Source organism: Ursus maritimus, unplaced genomic scaffold (genome assembly GCF_017311325.1).
Source record: "Ursus maritimus isolate PB19 unplaced genomic scaffold, ASM1731132v1 scaffold_10, whole genome shotgun sequence".
Lineage (NCBI taxonomy): Eukaryota > Metazoa > Chordata > Mammalia > Carnivora > Ursidae > Ursus > Ursus maritimus.
Window position 1 is genome coordinate 79,180,683 of NW_024423344.1, and position 25,867 is coordinate 79,206,549.

Below are 25,867 nucleotides of genomic sequence, written 5' to 3' on the forward strand. Positions count from 1 at the left end.
TTGGCGGGAACCTGGGAGAGGGACACTGGCTGCCGGGGCGTGCACCCGCGTGTGCGTGTGCATATGTGTGTGTGCGTCTGCCGGGGTGTGCGTCCATGTGTGCGTGTGCATATGTGTGTGTGTGTGTGTCTGCCGGGGCGTGCGCCCATGTGTGCGTGTGCATATGTGTGTGTGTGTCTGCCGGGGTGTGCACCCATGTGTGCGTGTGCATATGTGTGTGTGTGTCTGCCGGGGCGTGCGCCCATGTGTGCGTGTGCATATGTGTGTGTGTGTCTGCCGGGGCGTGCGCCCATGTGTGCGTGTGCATATGTGTGTGTGTGTCTGCCGGGGCGGGGGCCCAGGTGTGCGTGCACGTGCATGTGTGCATGTCTGCCGGGACGCGCACTCGTGTGTGTTTGCGTCTGTGCGTGTCTGCTGGAGCGTGAGGTGTGTGTGTGTCTGCCGGGGTGTGCGCCCATGTGTGCGTGTGCATATGTGTGTGTGTGTCTGCCGGGGCGTGCGTCCGCGTGTGCGTGTGCATATGTGTGTGTGTGTCTGCTGGGGTGTGCGCCCATGTGTGCGTGTGCATATGTGTGTGTGTGTCTGCCGGGGCGTGCGCCCATGTGTGCGTGCACGTGCATGTGTGCATGTCTGCCGGGACGCGCACTCGTGTGTGTTTGCGTCTGTGCGTGTCTGCTGGAGCGTGTTCCCATGCATGTGTGCACGTGTACGTGCATGAGTGTGTGTGTGCTCCTGCCCACGCATGTGTGTGTGGGTGCACGTGTTTGAGTACGCATGCGTCTGCTAGGTTGTGTGCTCATGATATGTGCACTTATGTGGACACGTGTGCGTGTGCGTCTGCCAGGGTGTGCGCCCATGCGTGCGTGTGTTTGCGTGCGTGTGTGCGTGTTCAGCCCATGACACAGATGGTCACCTCGACTCTGATGGAAGCTGACTGGACTCCCTGGACTCAGGGAGACTCAGCAGAAGGAGGCCCGCCCGACCTTAGTGCCGTGTTTCAGTAGGAGCGTCTGTGCATTCGCACAGTCAGCCTGTTATCAGGGAATCGCGGTACAGCATTAAAGGAACCAGCCAGGTCCTTCTGTGGAAAGTCCCAGCAACAGTGTAAGCATAGCTGCAGACTACCCTTTTCTAGATTTCAGAGGCCCACACAGGTCATACTTGTATTTTCTCGGAGTCGTGGATGAGCATGGAAAAGTATGAAACACGGGGCGCATCCGTCAAGCCCTGGTGGCTGTGGGCAGGGATGGGGTGGGTCTGTGGACGGCAGGGGTAGCTCTGCTCCTCGCATCTCCAGCAGATAGGGTAAACGGTCGTGGTTAATTCTAGGTTGTCCTGGAGCAAGATTGCCTGCAAAGTGATTCTTTGTATTGAAGAGTTTCTCACCCAGTAAAACAAGGCAGAGACCCTGGTGAGAAGGACAGGTGGTGTTGTCCAGGAAAGGGTCCCTGGACCCGATCCACTTCTGCCTCAGCCCTGCCCTTGCCCAAACTGTCCCTCTCCTCATTCCCCCAGCTGGGGGGGGGGGCTTGGGAATTCCAGATTGGGGCTCTAAGCTCGTTACTTATAGAAAGACGTTCCTGGGGTTCTGGGTGGTTTCTGTTCTCCTAATCTGCAGCTTAGCCCCAGAGACGAGCGCCCTGTCCTGTCGGCCCCTGTCTTTCGATGTCATTTATTTGACGTGCAAAATAAGCTTTCAGACACAGTGTCATAAGAACTGTAAGAACCGCCTGGAGTGCTGATGTTGACAGGGCGTCATTTGCAAAACAAAAAAAAATTTGTTTTTTAGTGAATCAGTTCAGTATTCCTAGAAACCTAATTACTAATCTATACATGAATCTGAAAAGTGGTATGTTTTAAATCTCTGTGAGAAATAGAATAACTTTATTTTTTGTCTTTTAAAACATCTTTTACGTATCTAAAAACGTTGTTAGAAATTTGCTTTTGCTAAGATACAGATCTCTATGTTTAGAGGAAAATAAAAACTCAAAGCAGATACATGTAGAAAATAAATATCTGTTGGTGTTGGTTGGTAAGAATACTAATATTTAGCCAGTTGGTTTGGTCGATTTGTGCTGTTAAGTTATTCAGTGCTTGTGTGCAGCAGTAAGGTTCACGGTTCTTCAGTTCTCAAGTCTCTTGCTTACAGTGCACGGGCTGTAAAGGGGTCGGAAATGAGCCTTTAGGCCAGGCTAGAGGAGGACAGTGTTGGACTGCTTATTGGGGAGGCCATCACGAGGCAGAGTCTGTGAAGCGAGGAAGATGCCATCTGTGTCCACTGAGCTCGAGTCCCGCCCCCCACCAACCTGGCAGGGTCCTGTGCTCGCCCAGGTGGCCGCAGGAGGCTGGTGTGCTCCAGGAGCCACGGGATGCGAGGCGTGGTGACCCGAGCAGGATTTCCCCACTCCCTGCGCGGCAGTGACTGGGAGACCGCGGGTGGGTCTGCTTCTTCCCCAGGGTGCTGAGGCCCTTCTCAGTAAGGCGTGGATGGGGCACACGCTGCTCGCCCTCCCGGGTCTCCGGGCACCACCATCACTCTACACTCTCCCTTTATTTTCTCTCTGCCTTTTGAGGGTTAGGGCAACGGCTTTGTTTCTATATTTTGAGTTTTTATCATTTGTACTTCATTTGATTTTATTTAATGTGTAAAATAAAATTGTTTTACCATTTTTATTTGTTGTTATATGCCTAGCACCAAGGACAGAGCCAGGCACATAGAACTCTTAGCAAACACTGAAGGAATGAGCACCTCTGTTCCACGTGTATCCTTCCCCTTTGTGTTGTGATAAGATCATCTGCGTGTGTTCAAAGAGGGGGCAGCTTCCTCACCAGGCATTTCTCCTCCTGGAAACAGAGATGTGATTCTACTTCTCAAGGAAGAAGAGTGTTAAATGTTTTTTTTTCCTGGAGAGAGTGTGAGCGTGCGTGGGGGTGGGGTTGGGGAGAGGCAGAGAGAGAGAGAGAGGATCTCAAGCCGACTCCACGCTGAGTGCAGAGCCTGCCGTGGGGCTCAGTCCCACCACCCTGAGATCTCAGCTGAAACCAAGAGTCAGATGCTTAGCCTGCTGAGCCGCAAGAGTGTTGGATTTCTAGTTTTGCAAACAGAGAAATGCTGGAGCATTCAGAAGACTCTAATTGTCACAGAATTGTAGGATTTCAAGAGCTGCTCTCCCCAGACCCTGTAGGTGGGCAGGCAGCCTCACAGGGGTTCGGGGCAGGTCGGTGGTGCACCTGGGGCGCCTGAGCCCCCACCCACCCGGACACGGAAGCACCCAGGAGGGGCTGACGGGTGGGAGAGCAGGCGGTTGTTCCACGTGGACGCCTTGAGATGAGAGTTGAACTTAGAAGTATTTGCAGCTGACCCACAAACCTAAGGTGGGTAAAGTAAGAGTCTCTAGTTAGAAGCATCGTCCTCCTGAAGCTGTCCCATTTAGCCTTAATCCAGAACGGAACTAACCTGTTACCTCCTTACGTTGCAGGCGTGGTGTCCTTGGTAGCTGTCCACCCCTCCACAGTGAACACGCTGGGGAAGCAGCTCTTGCCAAAAACATTCGGACAGTCCAATGTCAACATTGCACAGCAAGTGGTAAGGGGCCCTGGGCAGGTGGGCTTGCCGATTCTGGACGGTGGCCCGTAGCTCTGGTGCGGAGGTTGGGGTGTGAGGTCTGCCTTCTGCAGTGCCCTCTCGAATGCTTGCGGTGCTGGGACGAGTGTGCACTCCCTTGGCTCAGACCTGCCTGCAGGCTCAGGCCCGGCACCTTCCCCTCCTGCTACGTGTGTCCGCTGACCCTGAGTCTGCCCCAGAGCGTGGACTTGTGTGGGGGTGCAGCACCTGGCCTTGACCCTCCTCAGCGTGGGTGTTACTTGCCTGGGAAATGAGGGTGGTGCCCTTGCAAGGCACACAGTGGGCTTAGGGCTGTATAGGCCGTCAGGGTGCTGGGACAGGTGTGTCTGTGCTGTGGCCCACCCACTCGGAGGGGTCAGAGGTGGTGTGCTCCTGGGACCGTGCTGAGTGCCCCTGCTTCCTCATCACCTGTGGGGTTCAGTGGGCCCTTCCTGATGGAACTCTTGTCAGACTGAAACCGCCCCTACTCCTGGGCCATGCGTAGCATCGAGAGAAGGATGTTGGCTGCCCAGCTGTTCTTGTTCAGACCTGAGCTCCCACTTGTGGGTGAGCACCCTGGGCAACTGTGCATGTGCCCCGTCACCTTGTCCCCGTCAGGGGATGTGACTGCTTTTTCTAGCAGAGGGGCTGTGAATTTTTTCAAAGCAATGCTATGTCGAAGTCCTACACTGTATTTGGCTCATCACAGCTTTTTAGTAAATGTCTTTTTGATACAAGTTAAATATTCCATTTTATGTTTTATTCTGTAAGTCTTATTATTTTTAGCTACTATGTATCACAGCAGATTTAGCTTGGGAATACCTCCTTAATTATAGGAGTAGTTCTGTTTTTATGGTTATAAATAGTAGGGAGGAAAATTAACACGAAGATTTGTGTCAGTACCTTAAACTTTATCAGCCTGAAAGTTATGGCCCTGGTCTGACTCTGGTTGTTTCTGGGCAGCTAGTGATGGTAACTCACCCTTCGCAAACCTCGGCACTGTGACCTATAGCTTACATGTCGCGGGTGTCTCTCGACTTGTCCGCCAGAGGGTTGAGGACAGGAGGACTGGTGCATTGTGACCTGAGAGCCTTGTCTTTGTGGGATGTGAGCGTGGCTTGGGCTCTTGAGGGGCTCGAGCCCCGGTCCTGAGCCTGAGTCGGTTCCCATGGGCACGGTTTCCAGGAGGGCAGTTAAGACGGGGGAGGAGCAGAGAGAAAACAGCTCCCTGTCATCCAGTGAGCAGTTATTGAGCACCTGCTGTGTGCCTGGCCCTCTGACTTTCATTCTTGTTGTGGACCAGTTGTGCCAAGAGGTCCAGTTAAGGGAGAGGACAGGAGCGAGGGTGCTGGCCGTGGGGGCCCAGACCACATGTCAGGCAGCCCTCTGGTGACTCTCCTGCCCGTCGGCGTGGGTGCTAGCGTCCTAAACCCACTTTCCTGAGAACGGCACCAATCCAGTCCATGTAAAACATGTTCAGTAAATGCCGTGACTCCCAGGCCTCCGTGTGTCCCAGACAGTCAGCCCTGAGCCTTGGCTAAAGTGCGTTGTCCGCGTGAGCTGGGCCCCAAGAACGCACGTGCTCATTCAACAGAAACAAGGTTCCGGAGGCACGTCTCCTCTCTGGGGATTTGTTTTCTTTTCAGTCCTTTCTTTTTTTCGGAAAGCTTGCTATTTGATTTCATGGCTTTGAATGAGGGTGATCCACAGTTTGGAAAACTCTGTGATGAAACTTTGATCATTGGAAATGTGAATTTAAAGAATGAAATTGCGAGTGTTTTTTCTTTCTATGGTTTGTGGGTCATTAGCCCTGACAGGTAACCTGACCTAGAACAAAGTGCCCGGTCAGCTGTCCCCCGACCACAGCAGGCAGCACACTCATCCTGCTAAGAAGGGGCCCGCCCAGTGGGCACGGTCAGTCCCTGAGGCTGCCCCCCACCCCCGCCGCGAAGGGCTGCCCCAGCACCTGGCGCCCGACGGTGACTCGTCCCACAGCGTCGTCATGTCAGGCCACTTGGCTGTGCAGAACCTGGGAAGTCATGTTTCTGAACCGTCTCCTGGATTAGCTTTTTGGTGTGGGTGGAGTCACGTACAAGATCCTGAAAACTGGGATTTGACTTGACTGCACAGCCGTGTCTGTGTGACCCCCATGTAAACGTTTGCATATTAATCAGTGGGGCCAAATCCGAAGTCCTTGTCGAAGACAAACCGGGCTTTCCCTTCCTTCGGTGAAGAGATGGTGTGGGTTGCTCGGACTTAGCCACATGCGGGGTGGGTCGCACTGCCGTCCCCGGAGCTGCCCTCACCCGGGGGTGTGTGTCGTTTCTCGCAGTGCTGATGGCCCCCCTGCCCCCACCAACGCTGCACTGTTCGGGGTGTCGGGTCCCCCGCGAAGCCGCCTTTGGGATGAGGCTCCCACATGCGGATGGGCTGGTGTGTGATCCCTTTGTTGTGAGAGTTTTTCTGATGGTGTTTTGGCCTTACTTTAGCACCCCTGGAAGAGAGGATTTCATCCTCCTCCAAGTCACTAGAAGGAAGGGAAAGTAAACTAGGGCAAGAGGAACAGCGGGAATGTGCCCTGAGGCTCGCTTCGCAGGCTGCTCAGCTAACCAGGACCCCCCAGGCGACCTCCCCAGGGCTCGCTGTTCCGTCGGGCCAGGCTTGCCGGGGCGGGCCGTTCCCTGCTGCTTTTGTTGAACTGGGGAAGACACCTGAAGTCGGTGAGGGAAACGGCCCGTTCAGAACAGAAGTGCCGGTCGGTGGCGTCTCTAGCTCAGCAGTGTCAGCCCCTGGTGCTCACGCGACCGTGTTCTCTGATCTTCGTAGCTAATGGAACTCGGCAGTGCCTGCACAGGATGGGAAATGGTAAAATGGCAGGGTCGTATGCGGGAGATTGCTGATTGTGTTCTGAATTGTCTCTTTTGACTGTAGGTAATTGGTACGCCTCAGAGACCTGCAGCGCCCAACACTATCGTGGTAGGAAGCCCACACACCCCTAACACTCACTTTGTCTCACAGAACCAGCCTTCAGACCCCTCACCTTGGTCTGCCGGGTGAGCACATTGCCTAGAATTGTAACCCCAGCTCTCTGTGCCACGTGGGCCGGCCGTCGCGCCCGGAGTAGACGTAGTCCAGGTGCACTTTTCCTCGTAAAGGAGAAGTCGGTCTGCGGGGGAGCTGCCCTCTGCAGCTCGGGGGTGGCGGCACCGTGAAGGGTGGGGAGTTTGTGGTGGAAGAAGAGGAGGAAACTGGCTTCTCAGCGCTGCGGTGACTTTGGCGCTTTTTCCGTTGTCTGCACCGGAAAGTAGCGTGTAGGGACCAGTGTGCACCTGTGACGGGCCCCAGCAGCTTCACCCGCGGCAGCTCTGTAACTGCTGTTCCACGGGTGACACCCGCGGGACGGTCCTGCCACACTGTCACCTTGACCCTGTCTTCCCGTAAAGCAGCCTAGTAAGAAAACGATTTTACTCAGAGGTCAGCTCTGTGACTTTCCTTAAAAACAAAAACAAAGCTTTTCGGAATTATGTCTGTATTGCAATGTTCTAAAGCAAAAATCACGATGCCCCACATCATCCAGTGAGAAACTCGGAGCCCCCCTTTCCTTGACGTGGTGACTTAAACAGTTGAGACGTTGGGTTTCCCCGAGATCTGAAGCGCACCGCGGTCTTCGGTGTCGGGTGCCCGTCGCCATGTGCCTGTCATGGTCTCCACACCGCCTTGGCTCGTAGCCTACTCAAATTTTCCCAGAAGTTCTTAAATTTGCAGTAAAACTTGCATAATTCCTGTGTCCGAGGACATGTTTTTAAGAAGCAGTATTGGCGTGTCAGGATGCAGTAGATACGCACCGGCTCCTCCCCTTGCGGGTGTCTGCCCCGTGTTTCCTGGGAGCTGATGCAGATGTGAGGCCTGGCCACTTAAGTTTGTTTCCTGGCCCTGAAAGAAAGCAAGGGAGCCTTGGCCCCATGGCTGCGCCCAGTGCGCTGTGCAGACAAGCCGGGTCCCTGGAGCTGTGCCCGGGGTCTCGGCTCATGCCCATCTTGCTAGCCTTGTGGGTGAACGTGTGTCTCCCCTGGGGCTGGCGCGGAGGGTGCTGAGGGCGCTGCTGTTTCTTTGTATTTTTGAAGGAAGCGCCACAGGAAAGGGGAGAAGAACGGGAAGGGCCTGAGGCACTTCTCCATGAAGGTCTGCGAGAAGGTGCAGAGGAAGGGCACCACGTCCTACAACGAGGTGGCCGACGAGCTGGTCGCAGAGTTCAGTGCTGCCGACAACCACATCCTACCAAACGAGTCCGTGAGTATGTGCCGTGTGGCAGGGACATGCACCAGCGTCGTACGGCTCACTCTGGGTTTCTCTGAAACAACTGCAGACACACATAGTTGAGAGAACAACACAAAAGAATTTTCCGGACCTGTTCGTGGCTGACAGCTTACCCTCCCCCTATGCTGTCATGTAGGGCTCTGGCTCCTGTCAGGCCAGCTCCCTAGAGAAACCCCTTCTGTCTTGGGGCCCAGAGGGGATGTGCTGGACTGAAGTTGCTGCTGCTGGCGGGTTCACGGGGCATGAGGCAGGTTGGCGATGCGTTTCCCTGAGTGTGCCGGGTCTGGCGTGTGAGTCTTCACCTGTGAGCTGTTCTGGATGGTTTGGAAAACTCACGCTCCGTCCCCCCCAGGCTTACGACCAGAAGAACATAAGACGGAGAGTCTATGATGCCTTAAATGTGCTGATGGCCATGAACATCATCTCTAAGGAGAAGAAGGAGATCAAGTGGATTGGTCTGCCCACCAACTCGGCTCAGGAATGTCAGAATTTAGAGGTACGCAGCTCACCTGTTTCCCATCGTGCCCCTGTAGGTTCGCCCTGGAGCAGGTGTTTGGAGCGGGCGTTTCTGTTGTGTGTCCGGGCGTGCCTGCTTAGGGTCTGGTCCTGTGTGTGCCTGGCCTGGACGGGGGGTCAGCTGCTTCCCCTTGCCCCATGCTTGCCCACCAGACGGTGGTGTGCCACCCGTCCAACCTGCCTTCGCTCTGTGGGCCCCGGTGAGGAGGCGTCTGGCCCAGCCGTGGGCAGCAAACCCCAGCGTAGGGAAGTTTGAGATTGAAGAAACCCCCATGTGTCCCGCATGCCGGTCGGCTCTAGGCCACTGTTAAGATTTGGGCAAACGGGTTCGGCGAGCACGTCTCTAGGGGGCGCAGCTAGATGCTTCGTGACGCTGCCGTCCTTGTTTTGAAGGTGGAGAGGCAGAGGAGACTTGAAAGGATCAAGCAGAAACAGTCTCAGCTTCAGGAGCTCATTCTGCAGGTAAGGCGCTGCTCTGTCTGCCGGTCTGGTCCCTCCCGTCGCGGTGTCCCTGTGCCCCTTGATCTGCCGCCTGGACGTGCCCGAAGGCCCAGAGTAGGGGGCTGGCACCGCGTCCTGCGCCTGTGCCGCCTTATGTGCGGTCGGAGGGCAGACCCGCACGGCTTTTCCCAGGGTGTCGTCCTAACCGTTGTGCGCTAACACTCATCTCTTACTGCACCTCGCCGACGAGCTCTGTCCTAGAGTCAGGGATAGGAGGAAACGTGGGTAAGGAGGGTTCAGTCCTGTCTGCGGCCTTGGCGCATATCCGCCGTGGAGAATCTGTACTTGGAGAGTTTGCAGATTCACAAGTGCCCCGAGCTGTGCAGGCGTCGTCAACGTGAACTCTTGCAGACATGGGCCTTATTCCCAGGGAGAGTGCGTGCATGAGTAAGCGAACATGCCGCGTGTGCTGTCACAGAGTCTGCATGGCGGGAGGGACGGCCCTGGGAAGGTAGCGCGTGAAGCTTCCCCGGGAGAGGTGTGAAGTACGTTCTGAGTACCAGACCCCAGGCTGGGGGTGTGAGATGGCAGCTGTGGGTCAGAGGTCAGCATGCGTGGGTCGTGGGCATGTGTCGCCATCACTTGCACCGCAGAGATGTCCTCACATATGACCCCCATCCCTGTAGGGTCCTGGAGATGCCCATTTGGGGTCGGAGGTAAAATTCCAGATGCGTACCGGGAGCTTCCTGGAGAGGGTGGCTGGTCCCTGGACGGAGGCCGTGTGGTGGGGCCTGGGGTGTGGGGGTCAGCTGCCGTGGAAGTGCTGGTTGGCCAAGGAAGGGAGCATGGCTCAGCAGAGATTTATTGAGGTGCCCGTGGACACCAAGGGTGGCGAGGCCACAGGCTCTGTGGTCATGTTGGAGGGAGCATGGGGGAGCCCTGGGACCCGGGGGGGATGTGTAGCGGGGTCTGAGGACAGGCCTAGTGGCTGATGTTGGGAGATCTTTGAACATAGGGAAAGGCCAGGAGGGGTCGGCGAGGGGCTTGGGGGACCTGCTGGCCCAGCACCCACAGACCACGGTGGAGGGCGTACATCTTGCCCCTCTGGGTGTGCTCAGGACAGGGGCACCGTGGTCACTCCGCCCGAGCAGAGGCATCCAGTGCAGGGACTGCTTCAGTGGGCGGGCAGCAGCCTCAGGGTCAGGGACGCAGGAGAGGGGCAGGCACACGTCTTCCGGGCAGCGGTCCTTCCTTCCAGTCAGTTCCCTGCGGCATCTGCAGCACACGAAGCTACTTGAAAAAATCCAGTCACTGCCTCTCCTGCTAAGCCGTGAGCCCCAAGTCCCCTTGTGGGGCACTGTGGCACAGGGCAAGCTGGGGCAGGAGGGGTGCTTGCAGCTTTAACCGCAGGGGTTACAGCCTAGGCACCCAAGAGAGCCCCGTACCAGCGGTCTGCTGCTCTTTGCCGCTCTGGGTGCTCAGCCGAATGTCCGCCTTCTTGGGACACGGAAGGGGCAGGAGGAATGTAACTTCCAGCACTGATAGCATTTCTTGTAACCCTCCTGGGAGAGGCTTCTTTCCTAGTGGTGTGAGTGCCTGCCTCCATTCCCCTCGGGGTGTTAGCTTCTCAGGGTGCGCTCTCTCTGCTGGGCCCACACGAGGCCCTGCATCCCTGAGCAAATTGCTCTGACCTCTCAAGGGGCCTGACCCTTGCTGCTGCCCTGTGGGGATGGGCGGGGTCATCTGGGACATCCATGGACAAGGCCTCAGACTGGTGGCAGCTGGTGTGAGCAGCGTGCTGGTGGCTTATTTTTTTTTAGCAAATTGCCTTCAAGAATCTGGTGCAGAGGAACCGCCAGGCGGAGCAGCAGGCCAGCCGGCCGCCCCCTCCCAACTCTGTCATCCACCTGCCCTTCATCATCGTCAACACCAGCAAGAAGACTGTGATTGACTGCAGCATTTCCAATGACAAGTAGGTCCAGCGACTGGTGGGCCCTCCGCCCTGAGGTCCCAGCCGAGCCTCAGGTCAGTGGAGAATGCCACTGTCTCCGCTAGCGGCACGTCCGCTTACTTCTTCATAGAAGCATCTAATTTGTAATCATTAAGTAGTCGTTTAGCACAATGAAGTTATAGACTTATTTCTTGCATCCCTGGTTTTGTGTTTATCTTGTAAAAGGAAAACATAAAATCCATCAGGGTTGTTAGTAGTATAGCCGTTGAAACCTTGTACAAACAGCGGCCAGCGTTCACTGTTGGCCGGGGGCGCAGGTGGGGTGCCCACGCTCGGGGGCCGCCCGGGCCACGGAGCTCTGTGTTCACGGTTTCTGAGTGGATGGGTTTTGGAGGATGCCAGATGGAAAGCGGGTCCGAGGGAGGTTGGGCTGAGTGGGGCATCTCCATGCAGGGCCCCGCACCGTGATGACCACGGCAAGTGACTCCTCTTCTGACGGCGAGTCTGTCCCCCAGGTTCGAGTATCTGTTCAACTTCGACAACACGTTTGAGATCCACGATGACATCGAGGTGCTGAAGCGCATGGGCATGGCCTGCGGGCTGGAGTCGGGGAGCTGCTCCGCCGAAGACCTGAAGATGGCGAGGAGTTTGGTGCCGAAAGCGCTGGAACCCTACGTGACAGGTCCGTCACGTCCGGTTCCCTTGGGGGCCGTGGAGCCAGACCCCAGCTCTGGAAGCGTGGCCCGCCTTTGCTGAGGCTGGATCTGCACTCGGCATCGCGAGTGGAGACAGCCGGATGGGAGGGGCCGGGGGCCGCAGGGATGGGGGGACGTGGGAATGGGGGGGCCAGGAGTGGCGGGCAGGATGCCTGCCGGGACTGTGGTGCGTGGAGGCCACGTTGGCATTTTGGGGATTTGCCAGTGTAGTTTATGTGGTGAAGGTGTTAAGTTAGGGTTTCACCTTCTGGGTTCAAGTCGGGAGAGACTGGAATTCTCGGAAGCCGTGGACGGCTCCCCCGAGGTGGGCGTTTGTCCTCTGTGGCCGGGTAACCCAGAAAAGGCTCCAAGGGATGTTGTGCTCTGCGCCTCCTTCTTACGTGGGGGTGAGGAGGTGTTTGCCTGGGGAGCTGTGCTGTGGTTCTCCTGCTGCCCTTCCCTGCTGGGGACTCCTTTGCTGAGTGGCAGGGTCGTGGCCACAGAGGGCAGGTGCTTTGTGGTGAGAAAGCTGTTGGGCCTGCCCCACTTGGTGATGTGTGTCCCCCCGCCAAAGCCGCTGGGCTGGACCAGACTGCAGGGCTCCCACTGCCCCCCCAGACTGCAGCAGCTGCGCACTATAGAAGCCCCTGATGCTGGCCGCGCTCCTGGTGCGTGCCGTCTCCTTGGACAGGGGGTTGGGGTCCTCCTCGGCCCCACTTACCACTTTCTTACAGTGTGTGTTTCACGGCACAGCTGTGTGGTCATCAGTGATCACGTAAAGTAAGGACTGGGCGCCTCCTGGGGAGGATGGCCGGTATCCCGGCACAGAAACCACTGGAGGGTCAGCTCTCTGGCCTGTACCCGCCTTGTGGCAGCGTGAGCCTGTCTTGTGACCTTTGCTTTGTTTTCTTCTCTTTGCAGAGATGGCTCAGGGATCAGTTGGAGGGGTGTTCGTGACATCATCAGTTTCGACCTCAAATGGCACAAGGCTTTCTGCCAGGTGACTGCGGCTCTGGGCCCAGCGGGTGGGCGGAGCCCCTGGCTCTCCTGCAGACAGCCCTTCCTCCTCCACGGCTCCGACCTGGCTCCTTGTGTGGATGGAGGGACCCCACGTGTTGGCCGCAGTGTCGGCGTCGGCCACTGGCCAGGGCTCCTCTCGAGCTGTGCGCCCTGAAGGCCCCCTCTGGCTCATACCCTGGGTGGACAGGAGCCTTTTTCTTATGGTTTCTTCCCCCTAAAACTTCAAAGTGACTCATGACTTTTGTTTTAAAAAGTAGCCTGCAGTGAAGTGGGGCCCAAACTGCCTGAGGCCCTGCAGACAGCCTGGGGGATGGGGTATTTCTCCATCTGTGTTTCCTATTTCCATTTAACACACTTCAGTTCACACTGTACGTAAAATTTTGTTCTCTGCTTTATTTATTTATTTATTTATTTTTAAAGATTTTATTTATTTGAGCAAGAGAGAGAGCGAGCATGAGGTGGGGAGCGGCAGAGGCAGAGGGAGAAGCAGGCTCCCCGCTGAACAGGGAGCCCGATGTGGGACTCGATCTCAGGACCCTGGGATCATGCCCTGAGCTACCCAGGCGCCCCTTTTTTTCACTTTACTATTTATCGTGTGTCTTGTTTCTGTGTTACTGATGGAGTTTTATCACTCAAATCAACGTGTATTAGTCTTTGACCTAGCCATCCCACAAAGCAGAATTGTATCGTCCCTGGGTATTTATCTTAGTTTTTTTAAGGTTAGTATAAGGTAATTTCTGCATTAAGTATTGACAAAACAATGGTTTTATTAACTTTCATGTCTGTCATGTTTTATTTTATACATATTATCTTATATCAATCCTAAATATTATTAGATGTTTAATTTCTTGAAATATGAGATAGATTGGCAGTTTGTAGATTCAACAAAATGGATCGATCTGCTAAAGGGTGATGCGGTGCTCTGCGGCCGTCTTGCGCGCCACGGTTCTGTGACGTGGGTGAGGCTCCGGCCTGTGCCGTGAGATGGACTGGCCGTGGGGTCGTCACTGAAGTCCTTTGTGGGGTGTCTGGCCCGGGTCAGGTTTCGGCGGAGATCAGCTCAGTTTGTTTGTTTGTTTGTTTGTTTATTTATTTATTTATTTAATGATTTTTTATTATGTTAGTCACCATACAGTACAACCCCGGTTTCCGATGTAAGGCTCGATGATTCATTAGTTGCGTATAACACCCAGTGCACCATGCAATACGTGCCCTCCTTACTACCCATCACCCGTCTATCCCATTCCCCCTCTCCTCCCCTCTGAGGCCCTCAGTTTCAGCTCAGTTTTTGACTGTGACCCTCCCTGTGTGTGTGTGCGGCGGTCGGTCTGTGGGATGCTGAGCACTGGTTATTCCAAGAGGCAGGATTTGGGTATTGATTCAAGTTTCGAAGACTCACCTCAGGTTTATAACAAGGCCGGTAGAGCCACTACCATTTCAGAACAAAAACCTCTGTAGAAATTGGCATTATTTTATGAAGGCACAGTAATTTCTTGGGCAGTTAGGTGGTTCCCGTTTATAAGAAAAGATGCAATTTGAAGCAGCTTTATGGCTAAATTTTTTACCCTTTCTGACTTTTTTGCTAGGCTGGATTTCACAGGTGTGGAGTTCCTTTGTCAAAGAGCATAACATTTAATAGTTTTTATCGTACGTTGTTACTAAATACTAGTATGAAGCATTAACGTGTGTGTATGGGTGTATGTTACAGAAGACTGTTCCTCGGCGCATCGGCTCTGGCCTGTGGTGGGTGTGGGGCACTCTGCACTTCGGGCTCCCCTGTGCGCTGCCAGATGAGAGCTGTGCTCGTTGGTCACCCATGCCCCAAACCCCCTGTTTTTCGAGTGTACAATAGCCACATCTCCTGTGTAGCTCTGCCCCTGTGTCCTGTCACACTGAGGCAGGCGGCTGGAGGCAGAGAGGATGCTGAGCGTGGGGCTTCTCTGCGGGTGATCTCAAACCCCCGGTGCTTGCGGGAAGTGTCCGGCTGGAATCTGGAGGGTCTCCGTGGAGCTTAAATCCTACACTGGCCTCCCTTTAGTATCTCGTGTTCCTTAGAATACGTTTTCTTGCTGCTCAGACACTAAGAAGTCACAATGACTTTTGATGACAGCTCTCTGAGCAGATTCCGTGTCGGGTAGACGTGTGCCGCTTGTCACCTCCGTGGGCTGTCACCTGCCGGTGCCCCAAGACGGTGTCAATGCTCAGTGTCTGACCCACTCTGCCAGGTGCTGGGAGGTGCCTGAACCCAGAAGTCTTTCCTCAGGATCCTGGCTTTTAGAATCTCTTTTCTAGGCCAGTGCCTTGCCTGGGGTGCTGTTGACATTTGGGCCAGATGACTGTCGTGCGTGCTGCCCTGTGCCTCGTGAGCTGTTTAGCGGCACCCTGGCGCTCAGATGCCAGGAGGCCCCCCAGTCGTGACAGCGGAGATGGTTAGATGTCCCCTGTTGAGACTCCCAGGGGCTCAGTGGCGGCGTAGACGGGTTCCAGACACCTGTCTGAGGACAGAGTGTAGGGCCAGGCAGCCCTGCAGCTCCAACCCCCCACGCCCCTGAGCTCCGCCCTGCCAGCCCCACTGCCTTTCAGCAAGTGCTGTTTCATGAGCTGGTCGACAGCTGTGGGTCCTTGGAGTTGTTTCTGGAAGTTGAGATTGCAGAGAGAGCATCAGCGTGAGACTCCCCTGTCATAGCTCAGCTTCCTGGGCCCTGCATTGGTGCCCCAGGAGCTGAGGGTGGGGCCTGGGGTGTCGTCGACGTGTGCATGCATGCAGCATCACGCAGCCACACGCACAGACCCAGCACACGCCACAGACCCAACACGTGCACACATGTACACACACCACACAGACCCAATACATGGACACACACGCACGTATACCCAACCACACATACGTGTGCACACAACACAGACCAATACGTGCACACACATGCACAACCACACATACATGTGCGTGCGTGTACACAGCCACACACACGTGCCACACGTGCACAGATGTGTACCACACCCAACATGTGCATGCACACAAGCACCACAGACCCAACACGCGCACACTCGTAACGTGCATACACATACACATGCACAACCACACATGTGCACACAACCACACACACATGCACACACAACCACACATGTGCATGCGTGTGAGCACACAACCACACACGTGCGTACATGTGCACCACACCCAACATGTGCACACACATGTACACGACATAGACCCAACACGTGCATACATGTGCACACCCAACCACACACATGTGCATACGTGTGCACACACAACCACGTACACATATGCATACACATGCACACACTCAGCCACACGCCACAGGCCCAACATGTACATACACGTGCAACCCAACCACGCACACACACGTGCGTACATGTGCACACAAGCGCCACAGACCCGACACGTGCACACGTGTACATGTGTATATGCATGCACACCACCACGCACACACACGTGCACGACGTGCACAGTCACAGTACACGTGCACACAGGCACACTTACACAGCATGTGCACACACATGCACACCACCTCGCTTAGCACCTCCCAGGCACTGCCATCCGGGGAGCCTTGCTTTGGAGGGACCCCTCTCCTTTCCTGGGGCCCCTTTTCCCTAAGCGCCCCCCCCGGAGATCAAGGGGGTCACAAGCACACAGCCTGGAAGGAGCCGCGGTTTTCCAGCTCTTGAGCACATTGGGGTTTTGTGTGTGACGTAATCACCAACACCACCGCTGCCGGTGCTGCTTAGCTTCGGTCCTGTGTTGTGGAGAGTGGGCTTAGGTGGAGTGTTGGGTTCGGTTGGTACAGACGTGGGGGCTCCCCGCCCTGCCTCACTGCCTCGTCTTGCCTCATCCTGACAGTGACCTGACCAATGGTGCGGACGGCATGCTGGCCACGAGCTCCAGCGGGTCCCAGTACAGCGGCTCCCGGGTGGAGACCCCCGTGTCTTACGTCGGGGAGGACGAGGAGGAGGACGACGACTTCAATGAGAACGAGGAGGAGGACTGACGCCCGCCCGCGGCCCGCCCTCGTGGTCTGCGTCGGGAGCGCTGGTTTCGGGAGAGACTGCTTCTGCCGTGGGCGTTTGTTTCTTTTTGGCCTCCTCCACGGGAGCCGGCGGTGAGCCGTCGACTGGCCGTGCGGCTCCGATGAGCAGGCGAGGGCTGTGTCCCGCGGGGTCTTGGGGTGAGCTGTGGTGCGCTTCCACGCCAGCGGCGACGCAGGGCCTCTCTTCACTGTCTAGGATTTTGTTTTCATTGTCTGTTTCTCATTCAGAGTTCACTTTGCTCCCTCCTTGCTGCCTGCACGGAAGCGGCGACACTCCATCCACGTCGCAGAGTGAGACGTCGTGTTGCCGCGGCCGGTGCGCCCGAGCGCCGTGTGTCCTCAGCGTGTTGGGAACGGCGCAGCTGCTGGGGGCGTGCGGCCCCCTCCCAATGCCGTCCGCGTCTGGGGGCCCAGCGAGTGGTGGGCTCTGCTCTTCACCGTTCGGCGCCATCGACTGTATCGTGACTTTATTTTCCCTTAAATTATATTGACTGTGTGATTCCATCAAGTTTATATATTTTTTTTCTCTATGTTGCAGCAAATTGCGAAGTTTCTTTGTTTTTGTTTTGTTTGGCTAAAGTTTCCTGCCGTGCTGGTGCAGCCGCGACGGCGGTGGAAGGCTCGGGCGTGTGCTCGTGGACAGTCCGCCTGATTTCCACAGGCGGGCGTGAACTCTTGTGTCGTTGTTTACAGGCCTGCACATCTGTCATCTAAGGACACAGACTGAAACAAGCACCGTCTCTGTTTCGTGAGCATCTTCCTGTATCTATGATGAAGTTGACATTAAATAGAGAGAATGTTCTAACAGTTTTTTAACTCAAAATTTGTCAATCATTTTTAATAGTTCTTTTTTTATAAAAAGAAAAAGGAATTTCAGGACAGGCAGTGGCCCCTTTTAAAATTTATTCACAAAGAACCATTAACCGCACAGTCGCCGTCAGCTGCCTGTTCTCAACAATAGTCTTTTTATTGAAACACAAATAAACTTTTCTGTAATATTTTATGGAATATAAAGAGACTTTAATTGTTTGACTTGTTTAACTTGGCACTGTTAGTTTTTATTAATAAAACGCGCATGGGCATTTTAAACAAGCTCTGTGTTCCTCTAATTCAGGGTTCTTGTCCACAAGTTACTTCTCTTCTGTGTCAGTCTTGCTTCTCACCAAGCGAGGGGTGGTTGCCAGGCCAGAGGGGGGCCCGGTGGACACGCCGAAGTGCATCTGTCCTCCCGTGCCTGCGACGCGGACATCGGCCCCCGTCTTTCTCCTGAGTCCTCGGAGTTGAGACAGATTCTGGGGGTTTGACCTTCAGGAGTAAGGTCGTAAGGTAAGAAAGGATAGCGAAGTGTCGTACGAATGTGCGGAAGACCAGAGGCCTCAGAGGGGCGTCCGAGGTGCCATGGAGGAAGTGGCAGCTGGTGTTTTCTTGCCAGTCGTGACTTCCTTCCACTGTCTCAAGGGCAGCAGGACCCGGGGGGGGGGGGAGGTGAATGTGCGGCCAGCGAGTTCTGGCGCTCACTGGCTGCTGCGTGCCCCGTTGAGGTGACGCGTGCGGGGCAGCCGGCTCTCGGGAGCACGGGCCAGCAGCTCACAGACTCCACCTGTCCTCGGGTGTCTGACAGGTTTCCTACCCTCAGCTGTGTGGGGCCGTGTCGCTCTGTGGCCGGTGACGTTATGCCTGGTGCTTGCGTCGGATTAGGTAACCAGGTCACGTGTCGTGGCTGGTCTCGGGGGGTGCTCCAAGAGAGCAGTTTCGTTTGATGAGAATGCTGTCATTCTGGGATTTTGCACAGGGACTGGCGTGAGCCACCTGCACGTCCCTGGGTGTTGGAGGGCGTTCTTGAGTCTGTGGCTTCCTCTGGGGTTAGATCCCACCGTATGTGTGACGCCCTCACGCCTCACCTGCTCTCCTCCTGCAGCTCTGTGTGTTCTCGGGGGCGACCCTGCTCCAGCCTCGTCTGAATTTCCCTGACAGGGGATTGAAACTTTAAGAAGAAGATTTTTAAAGAGAAGGTGATTTTTTTGTTATATTTTCCCCTTATCAGAAAAGACATGGTTGTTTTACATAGAATAAGAGTGATTTTAATGTTTTATTTTAGGAATAAAATAAAACAGTTTAGGAATTCCGTTCTTTAAGAGCAAACCTTCAGAATGTCCGTTCTCGTAAGGCATGTTTCTCTGAGAGCGTGCGCACAGGTACCCGGATTTCATCGACTTTAGAAAAATTAAGGGTTAGGGAGGAGCATGAGGTCTGCCTGGAACGATATTTAGGGTCATGCTGGTCGGGTAGCTGCTGCCTCAGGGTTACCATGTCAGCCCAGCGTTTTTGTCATAGCTACAAATTCGGGGTCAACAGAAAGGGTTTCGCGAGAGGCCATTGACTCTACACTGAGTGCTCGGTGCACAGGTGTCTGCCTGCCGTTCCCTGGCTGGCTGCACAGCGTGGGGAGGCCTGGTGGGGAGCAGTGGGCAGCTGGGTCGCGGTCCACACGGGCCCGCGGGCAGGCCGGCTTCCCCTCTCTACTGCTGAATGTTGAGCTTGAACTCCACTTTCCCTTCGTAGGGGTCGTGCGGGTTGTCGAACGTCACATGCTCCGCCAGGATCTTGCACACGACGAGGACTTCTGTGTTTCTGGGGATGTTGAGAAGCTTCGCGGCAACCAGAGGGTTGCTGTAGTGGGGCTGGAACACGTGTGGGAAGATGGGAGGACGAGAGCGTTAGAAACCACGTGGCAGCTGTCCCGTCAGGCAGCAAGCCTGCCTGCTCGGTCTGCGTGCGGCCTGCGGCAGCTGTGCACAGCTTGCGCTCTCTGCCACGTGTGGGATTCGCTCTCTCCGTTTAGGAACGAGGAGAGCCATTCTGGGTAGGGAGACAACACCAGTGACAAGTTCAAGTTCAAATTGTATTTGATGAAAATTAGTATAAAAATAAAACAGGAAAAATCGAGAGATTTGGAGGACATGCTTTATAATGGGTATATGGTTGTCTGAAAGGATTTGGGAAACTGGGAAAGCGCTAGGTTTGGTATTTGTGTTTCGCACGTGAGCTGTGTTTTCAGGTAGGGAAACACCCAGAGGGCTACACGGTCACCTTTGTTTCATTTGCGTATGTAAAATGTTGATGGCTTTCCTTTTGCCAGTGATTGCTAGATTTGGGAAGATTCTGCGGCTGTCGTCCGCGACCCGAGAAGCAAACCTACCTGCGCCTTCTTCCCGTAGTAAGGGAAGTAGTGGAGGCTGAAGGTGCCGTTGGGTGGGTAGTACTGCACCTGCAGGGGCCGGGCGTCCTTGTGCGGGTCCTGGGGCAGAGAGGGCACTGCCTGAGTGCGGCACGCACTTCTGTGCGTGTCTGCGTGTATCAGCACATGCGCACTGCCCGGCGGGCAGCTGGAGCTCGTCCAAACGCAGGTGGAGGACACTCGTGTCTGTTAAAAGCTCCAGGCAGCCCACGCGTGTGGACACACACCGAGACAGAGCCTTGCCCCGCAGCGAGGCGGGCTGTGGGGGGTGGGGCGCTGCCGCTAACAGCAGGGAGCCTTGGGTCGAGGCCCCCACCGGGAAAACAAGCGTTAGAAAGTATTTCATGACGACACATTTGTTTTTTTGGTGTTGTGCTCAAAGACTGGTTTTGAGAAAAACGGGAGTAAATTAGTGCCAACTCTGAGCAGGTTTTTCCAGATTGCTACCAAACGCTTGGAAGTCGTTGGTGACGCGCTGTCCCAGGTGCTGCTTGAAGCAAGTCAGTAACAGAGATACACCGTTATTCTGGCTGGGTTTCTGTGCCCTGCAGTAACGCTGCTCTGAGTGATGGTTCGTGTGACCGTGGGTCTGGATGGTCGGGCCGGCTGCTGCGGGGCACCTAGGGGAACGCGGCTGTGGTGGGGCCGCGCACTCACCAGAAAGGCGCAGTCCACTCTGGGTGCTGTGCTGTTGCTGGGGAGGAAGTTCACGATCTGGAAGGAAAGGGCATCCTTGTGGCTCTTCCACCGCGTGCGCGCGTGAGCGGCTTGTCCAAGCTGGGGCTCCTGCCGGCACCTCCTTCAGCCACAACCCTGCCCCAGGGTGGTCTTGGCTGCCGGCACGTGGCAGAGGTGGACGGAGGGGCCTGAGCCATGGCTGCCCCTCTCCGGTGCTCCGCAGTGCCCTGGGGTGCCCGCCTGTGCTGCTCCCACGTCACACTGTCTTGGCCTCCTGGGTCCCAAGCCTGTGTCCGCCTGCTCGTGCCTGGTGCCCTCCCCACACACCTGCCCTGGTGTGCATGGCTTCCCCCGCCAGGCAGCACTGAGACCCAGCGGGGACCCAGGAGTGTGGGCCATTCACAAATGCGTGGCTTCCCTGGGTCTCTCTGGAAGGAAGCTGAGGGGCTGCATGCGTGTTGGCCGGCCCGGAGCAGAGACCCCCAGCCCTCCTGCCTTCCTTGGCTTCCCGTGGCGTGTCCCCCCCCCTGCACTCCAAGGCTGGGTGAACCATGCCCTCCTGTGGTGTGCTTGCCCTGGCCTGTTCAGCTTCCCGTGTGCCCGGCAGAGGGTCCCTGGCCCAGATTGAGAACCTCTGCTCGGGATGGGTCCCAGCTGTCCTTGAGTCACCTGTACGCAGCCGGGCTGCTGTGAAGCTGTGGTGTGCACACGGCCACCCTGAGCAGCCCCGACTCTGCCTCTCAGAGTCCAGATGCTGCAGAGCGTGACGTCAGGGCTGTGTCTGAGCACGTTCGGGTTGTATTTGGGGGAAGGTCAGCTCCTGAGCCAACGCGACAGGTGCATGCTGAGTGAAGGTGCAGAGTAGGAGGGGCCGTGGCCCTGCCAGCCTGGGCCCCTGTGCAGGAACGCACAGGGTCACGCAAGGGCCGGGCACCCTGGCCCCTCCAGGCCACGGCTCTCTCCACCTCACGTGGGTCTGGGGTCTGCAGCCCCTCTGCACTCACCCTGTTCATCTTAATGATAAAGCACGGCTTTCCTTCCGCAAAGCCGAAGTTGGGGTCCATCAGGCCTGAGCAGTTTTGCAGCATGTCTGCTGTGAACTTGCAGGAGAACTTGGTGTGGTTTGGGGCCTGGAAGCTTTCCTGGAAGAAGTACTTCTCGGAGGTGCAGTTGATGCTGTCCTCCTGGGATGCTGGCGAGTAGCCTGCCAGGACAGACGTGCCTGTGGGCGCCGACCTCCAACCACAGCCACCTGGGGCTGGTGGGGGGGTGGCAAAGCCCACACCCCTCCGTGAAATTGTCTTAGGGAAAAATGGGCGGGAAGCGCATTACGTCACCTGCCAGGAAGTTGTGGAGTGTGTGCACGAGGTCCACCCAGGTCCTGTTGTCAGAGACGTTGTAGGAAATGTCCAGGCCTTTCTCCCCATAGACATCCGGCCTCAAGGTCACCCCTGGAGAGAGAGCACGACACATCTTAGTCCGTTCCCCCTAAAGTATTGGTCACACCCCAGCCACTTGCTGTGGAGATGGTGGGTCACATGAAGAGCTGGCCCAGCCCGGCGGCCAAGAGTGGGATGCTGCAGTCCTGGCTGGGCCTGGGTCCTCGAGGGCCCCTGGGTGAGGAGGCTGCGGCCAGGTTCCTCTGCAGAAGCAGCTCAGGAGGGACCCGCCCTCCTGGGAGCCGCACCGTCAGTGCCAGGCCTGCCTGGCCGCGTGGCCGGGACTGTGTTGCTAGATGAAGCTGTTTGAATGCACATTTGAAACTCTTCAGTGGTTTCGGTCGGTCCGAAAGCAACGTGGACAACGTGTTAATTGTACAACAGGAAAAGATGCCCCATGCGTGGAGTCGGAACAGTTGTGTGCCTAGTGGGCACCGTCACTTCTGTTCACGCAAAGACACACAAACCCGTGTGTGTCATAAATTAGGTAAGTGGGATCCTAGCACTCAGGTCCTATGTGATCTTCCATTTTCCAGTGCCATCACGGTCACGCCGACTCACCTCCCGTCCACAAATACCGTCGTGCTTTGCCGTGTGAATGTTCCACAGTTTACGAAGACAGTCCCGCTGGGTGTGACCTCTCACGTGTATGTAAGCTAGTCTTCTCTTGTTCCGTGGATGCTGTGGAGTAACGTCTGTACGAGGTTTAAAATCAAGACCTCGAGAGGATCTGACCAAGAAGAGGAAGTGGGTACCCCTGACGAGGGCCCACTCCGTGCGTGCGCCACAGCCGCTTCCCGTGGTCTCACGGCTCGCTCATCCACGTCAGTGGCAGCTGTCGCCCTCTCCTGCCTTCCCTGGCCCTTCCACCCACTGGGTTTTGGACCACAGATGTCTTCTCACACATATCCTGAGTCCAAGCCTGATTAAAAGAATGGTGTTGTCCACAATTATATTACGGTTGCGCCCTGAGGTTGGTAACGTCCTGTGCTCTGCTCTGAAACTGTGCTGAAAACCCCCATGGCGGACTGTTGGTTGGCTCTAAAAATGACACCCAATAAAGCACTTTGGCGTCGTGATCACTGATCAAGGGATTCACCGAAGACCCCAGCGGAAGAGCTGGACCTGCCCGAGGGAAACACGACCCCCCCAGCTCTGGTGTCTGAGCCCGCCGTCTCTTGGAGACTTGCGTTTCCTGTCCTCTCCCGGGGAAGTGCGGGAGCCGCCGACGGGCATTTCCGGGGTTATTGCTTCCTGAGAACGTGTGAAGGACGTGTGGCTGACGAACGTTCTGAGTCACTGTGCTGGACACTGTGTCTTCTCCCTTGACCCCTCTGTCCCTCCCTTCACCCCAGCTCCCTCCTGCACTTCCTTATTTGGTTTGTGCACACAGCGGGGGTGAGTGGCCCCCAGGGCCGAGGAGGTGCGGCCTGTCGCAGGCGTGGAGTCCTGTTGTCTCCAGGGACCCTCTCTCCCCTCGGTGCTGACTCGGGGGCAGAGGGTGTTCAGCCTTTGATCCGAGCCTCCGCCCTCGAACAGGACGGTAGACAAGCTGCTCAGAGAACACCGCGTTCTGAAGAACTTGTGGTTACGGACGTGAGCCTCCCACAGAGAAGCCTCAGTGCCAAGGGACGTCCAGTAGGAAGCAGAAGCCCCCTCCTTCCCGCAGACGCTCCGCTGCTCATCTCCCCGGTGACGCGTGCACCCTCCCAGACGTGTCCTCTGCGTATCCGCGTGTAAGGTAGGTGAGGGGAAGATGGTCTCTATACCAAGTCTGTTTTAACAATTAAAACTAACCCTACATCACACTATCATCTGGGGCCACCATCCTCAAAAGAAGCTGAGGGGCTGTCCCCACCCGGGTGTGCCCCTTCAGAACCCTGGGGCCACCAGCGGGAGCGGCCCCGATGCGTGGGGTCCTGGCGTCCAGGCGTGAGACACCGGCCACGTTACCTGGTGACTTTAGCTGGTCCTGGTAGTCGGGCGTGTAGGGGTCGAGCGTGCACATCAGCGTGTAAATGCACAGGGCGAAGATTCCGGTCATCACCACGTAGAAACCCACGTAGTAGAGGCTGATCCACACTGTGGGGAGAGGCGGGGGGAGGCGGCCGGCCTGTGGGACCAGCGTTGGGCAACCCTCGCTTCTCAAGTTCCAGAGTGTTCTCATCACCCAAGAGAGGCTCTGTACCCCTTAACTTAAAAGTCCTTAAAAATCCTAATTTATAGGAACATAGCTTAAAAAATGCTCTTCTCAAATCTAAGGCTGAAACTTCGGGGCTGCCCCTCAGATGTGCCCACTTTGTAGGCGTCTGCTGTCAATGGGGATTAGAGGCTTTTGGGGTCATCTGGTGAGGGAGGTGCAGCCTAGCCAGAAGCCCTGGCAGGATCTGGGTCCTGGGGCCTGGACTGCTGGTGGCTGGTCTGTGTGTGTCCTCCGAGCAGCCCATCCCTGCCTCCCCGCCCCCCCACCCCCAGGCACGTACCCCAGCGGGACAACGTCCGGCCCAGCATCTGCCCCGTGTCCGGGTTCCAGCAGTAGCGTTGGAATTCCTCCATCCGCTGGCTGCACGACTTCTTCTCCTGCAGTGCTGCCATCCTGCGCAATGGTGCTGCCCACACCCAGCCCGAGAGGAGAGAGCTGCTTCTGGGTTTTATAGTCCCCTCCTCTGGAGGGCAAAGGCACTGTGGGGACCGGCTCCAGGCGTCGTTGATCACACCTTGCTATCCAAACACAGTGGCTATCAGACGCCCCTCCTCGCGGGATGCCCTTGGCCACGTCCTTGTCTGTCCTGATACCGACCAAGGAGAAGGACTTTGCCGCAGGGGCAGTTCCTCAGGAGTGCAGGGTGAGTGAGGACCCTGGCTCTGTGCCCGAGATGGACCTGGTCTGAGCTGATGGGGGTGGCGACCCAGGGGGCTCCCGCCACTGTCATTCCTGCGGTTATCACTTGCTGGGCAACACATCTGGCAGTGACGACGAGGCCACGTGTGAAAGGGGCCAGAGGCTCTGTTGTAGACGAGAGGGTTCAGAGGGTTCCCACCTTCACCTCCCATCACTCCTGATGCTTAGGTGATGAGGGTGCAGTCCTCTGAGATCTGTTGTTGGGGTGGGGCTGGGCCCTTTGGGACTGCTTTGCGTCTATGAGGAATTCACAAATCATACAGCCTAGAGGTACTTTCTAAAATTGAAAGCACGCCAGTGCCTGGCATCTTCTTGAAATGCAGTTCTGACCCAGTGGAGACCCACTGGGCCCAGGGGCTCCTGGTGAGCTGTGCCGCTGGCTTTAGGGCCGCAGCAGTGTCCAGGCGTGGCACGCTTGGCCTGGCAGCACATCCGCGTCTGCTGGGTCTCCTTGGATACTTCCGACACCTGTCTCACCGCCAAGCTTCTGAGAGAGCTGACCTGCCAGATGGCCTGAGTGCCCAGACAGCTGCAAGCCCCCAGACCATCCTGGTGCGTGACGAGATCCAAGAGACCTCGGCAGCTCACGTAGCTGGGCCCGCGACGTCTGCTCGCCAGGGCGCCTAGCTCTGCAGTTAGGTGAATGGAACGTGCCACAGCCTTTTCACAAAGATCTGAGTCAAAGCCTGATGAAAATACGGGTGTTGTAGACAGAGACCTAGAACTTAATTTTTTGTCACATCCGGGTTTTCCCTCTGAAGGACCGTGTAGCCAAATTCGAAGATTTCTTTGGGAAGAAGGAAAAGGGACAATGCTCTTGTAATTGTTCTGCCTTATTTTCTTTAGGATGATTTAGAGTTTTTAACAAAACAGGCACCTGGAGATTCAGAGGGAATAGTCCATTTTAGTTTGGACTTGTAAGTCTTTAATGAGCCAATTCTGTGTGTTTTCTGTAACAGTTTTCATTCACAACTTTGGAATTTTGGGTCGGTAAGACACAGAGTGGCATGAGGCTGCGGT

At 56.0% G+C, this 25,867-nt stretch overlaps 2 protein-coding genes and 1 long non-coding RNA gene across 5 annotated transcripts in view; 2 read left to right on the forward strand and 1 right to left on the reverse strand.

The window, feature by feature from the left end:
• TFDP1 (transcription factor Dp-1) overlaps positions 1–17,682 on the forward strand; it is a 42,794-nt gene extending 25,112 nt beyond the window's left edge. For both annotated transcript variants that reach the window (XM_040624947.1, XM_040624940.1), the window contains exons 4-12: positions 3,480–3,586; positions 6,536–6,657; positions 7,729–7,894; positions 8,274–8,417; positions 8,831–8,899; positions 10,699–10,850; positions 11,345–11,511; positions 12,446–12,524; positions 16,404–17,682. In XM_040624947.1, the coding sequence (XP_040480881.1) occupies positions 3,480–3,586; positions 6,536–6,657; positions 7,729–7,894; positions 8,274–8,417; positions 8,831–8,899; positions 10,699–10,850; positions 11,345–11,511; positions 12,446–12,524; positions 16,404–16,551 (1,154 nt within the window). In that variant the 3' untranslated portion in view covers positions 16,552–17,682. The remainder of the gene's footprint in view (positions 1–3,479; positions 3,587–6,535; positions 6,658–7,728; positions 7,895–8,273; positions 8,418–8,830; positions 8,900–10,698; positions 10,851–11,344; positions 11,512–12,445; positions 12,525–16,403) is intronic.
• A 240-nt stretch (positions 17,683–17,922) lies between these two features.
• LOC121101424 lies at positions 17,923–19,534 on the forward strand. 2 transcript variants are annotated; one of them, XR_005833399.1, is made up of 4 exons: positions 17,923–18,288; positions 18,509–18,602; positions 18,689–18,785; positions 19,153–19,534. It is a non-coding gene; the product is annotated as an uncharacterized LOC121101424 (long non-coding RNA). The 2 variants fall into 2 exon arrangements; XR_005833398.1 differs by having other exon boundaries at positions 17,923–18,602.
• On the reverse strand, positions 18,806–24,540 carry ATP4B (ATPase H+/K+ transporting subunit beta). Its single transcript, XM_040624951.1, has 7 exons — positions 24,429–24,540; positions 23,899–24,027; positions 21,844–21,957; positions 21,511–21,710; positions 20,486–20,542; positions 19,790–19,888; positions 18,806–19,271 (listed from the first exon to the last, which is right to left on the reverse strand). The coding sequence occupies exons 1-7, from the start codon at positions 24,538–24,540 to the stop codon at positions 19,110–19,112; spliced, it is 873 nt and encodes a 290-aa protein (XP_040480885.1). The 3' UTR covers positions 18,806–19,109.
• Between the last annotated feature and the right edge of the window lie 1,327 nt (positions 24,541–25,867).

Coding starts and splice junctions, on each gene's coding strand:
- ATP4B (XM_040624951.1), bottom strand. CDS start 24,540: ATGGCAGCACTGCAGGAGAAGAAGTCGTGCAGCCAGCGGATGGAGGAA. Junction 20,543..21,510: donor TTATCATTAAGATGAACAGG/GTGAGTGCAGAG, acceptor CTTTCCTTCCAG/ATCGTGAACTTCCTCCCCAG. Junction 19,272..19,789: donor ACTACGGGAAGAAGGCGCAG/GTAGGTTTGCTT, acceptor CACGTGTTCCAG/CCCCACTACAGCAACCCTCT.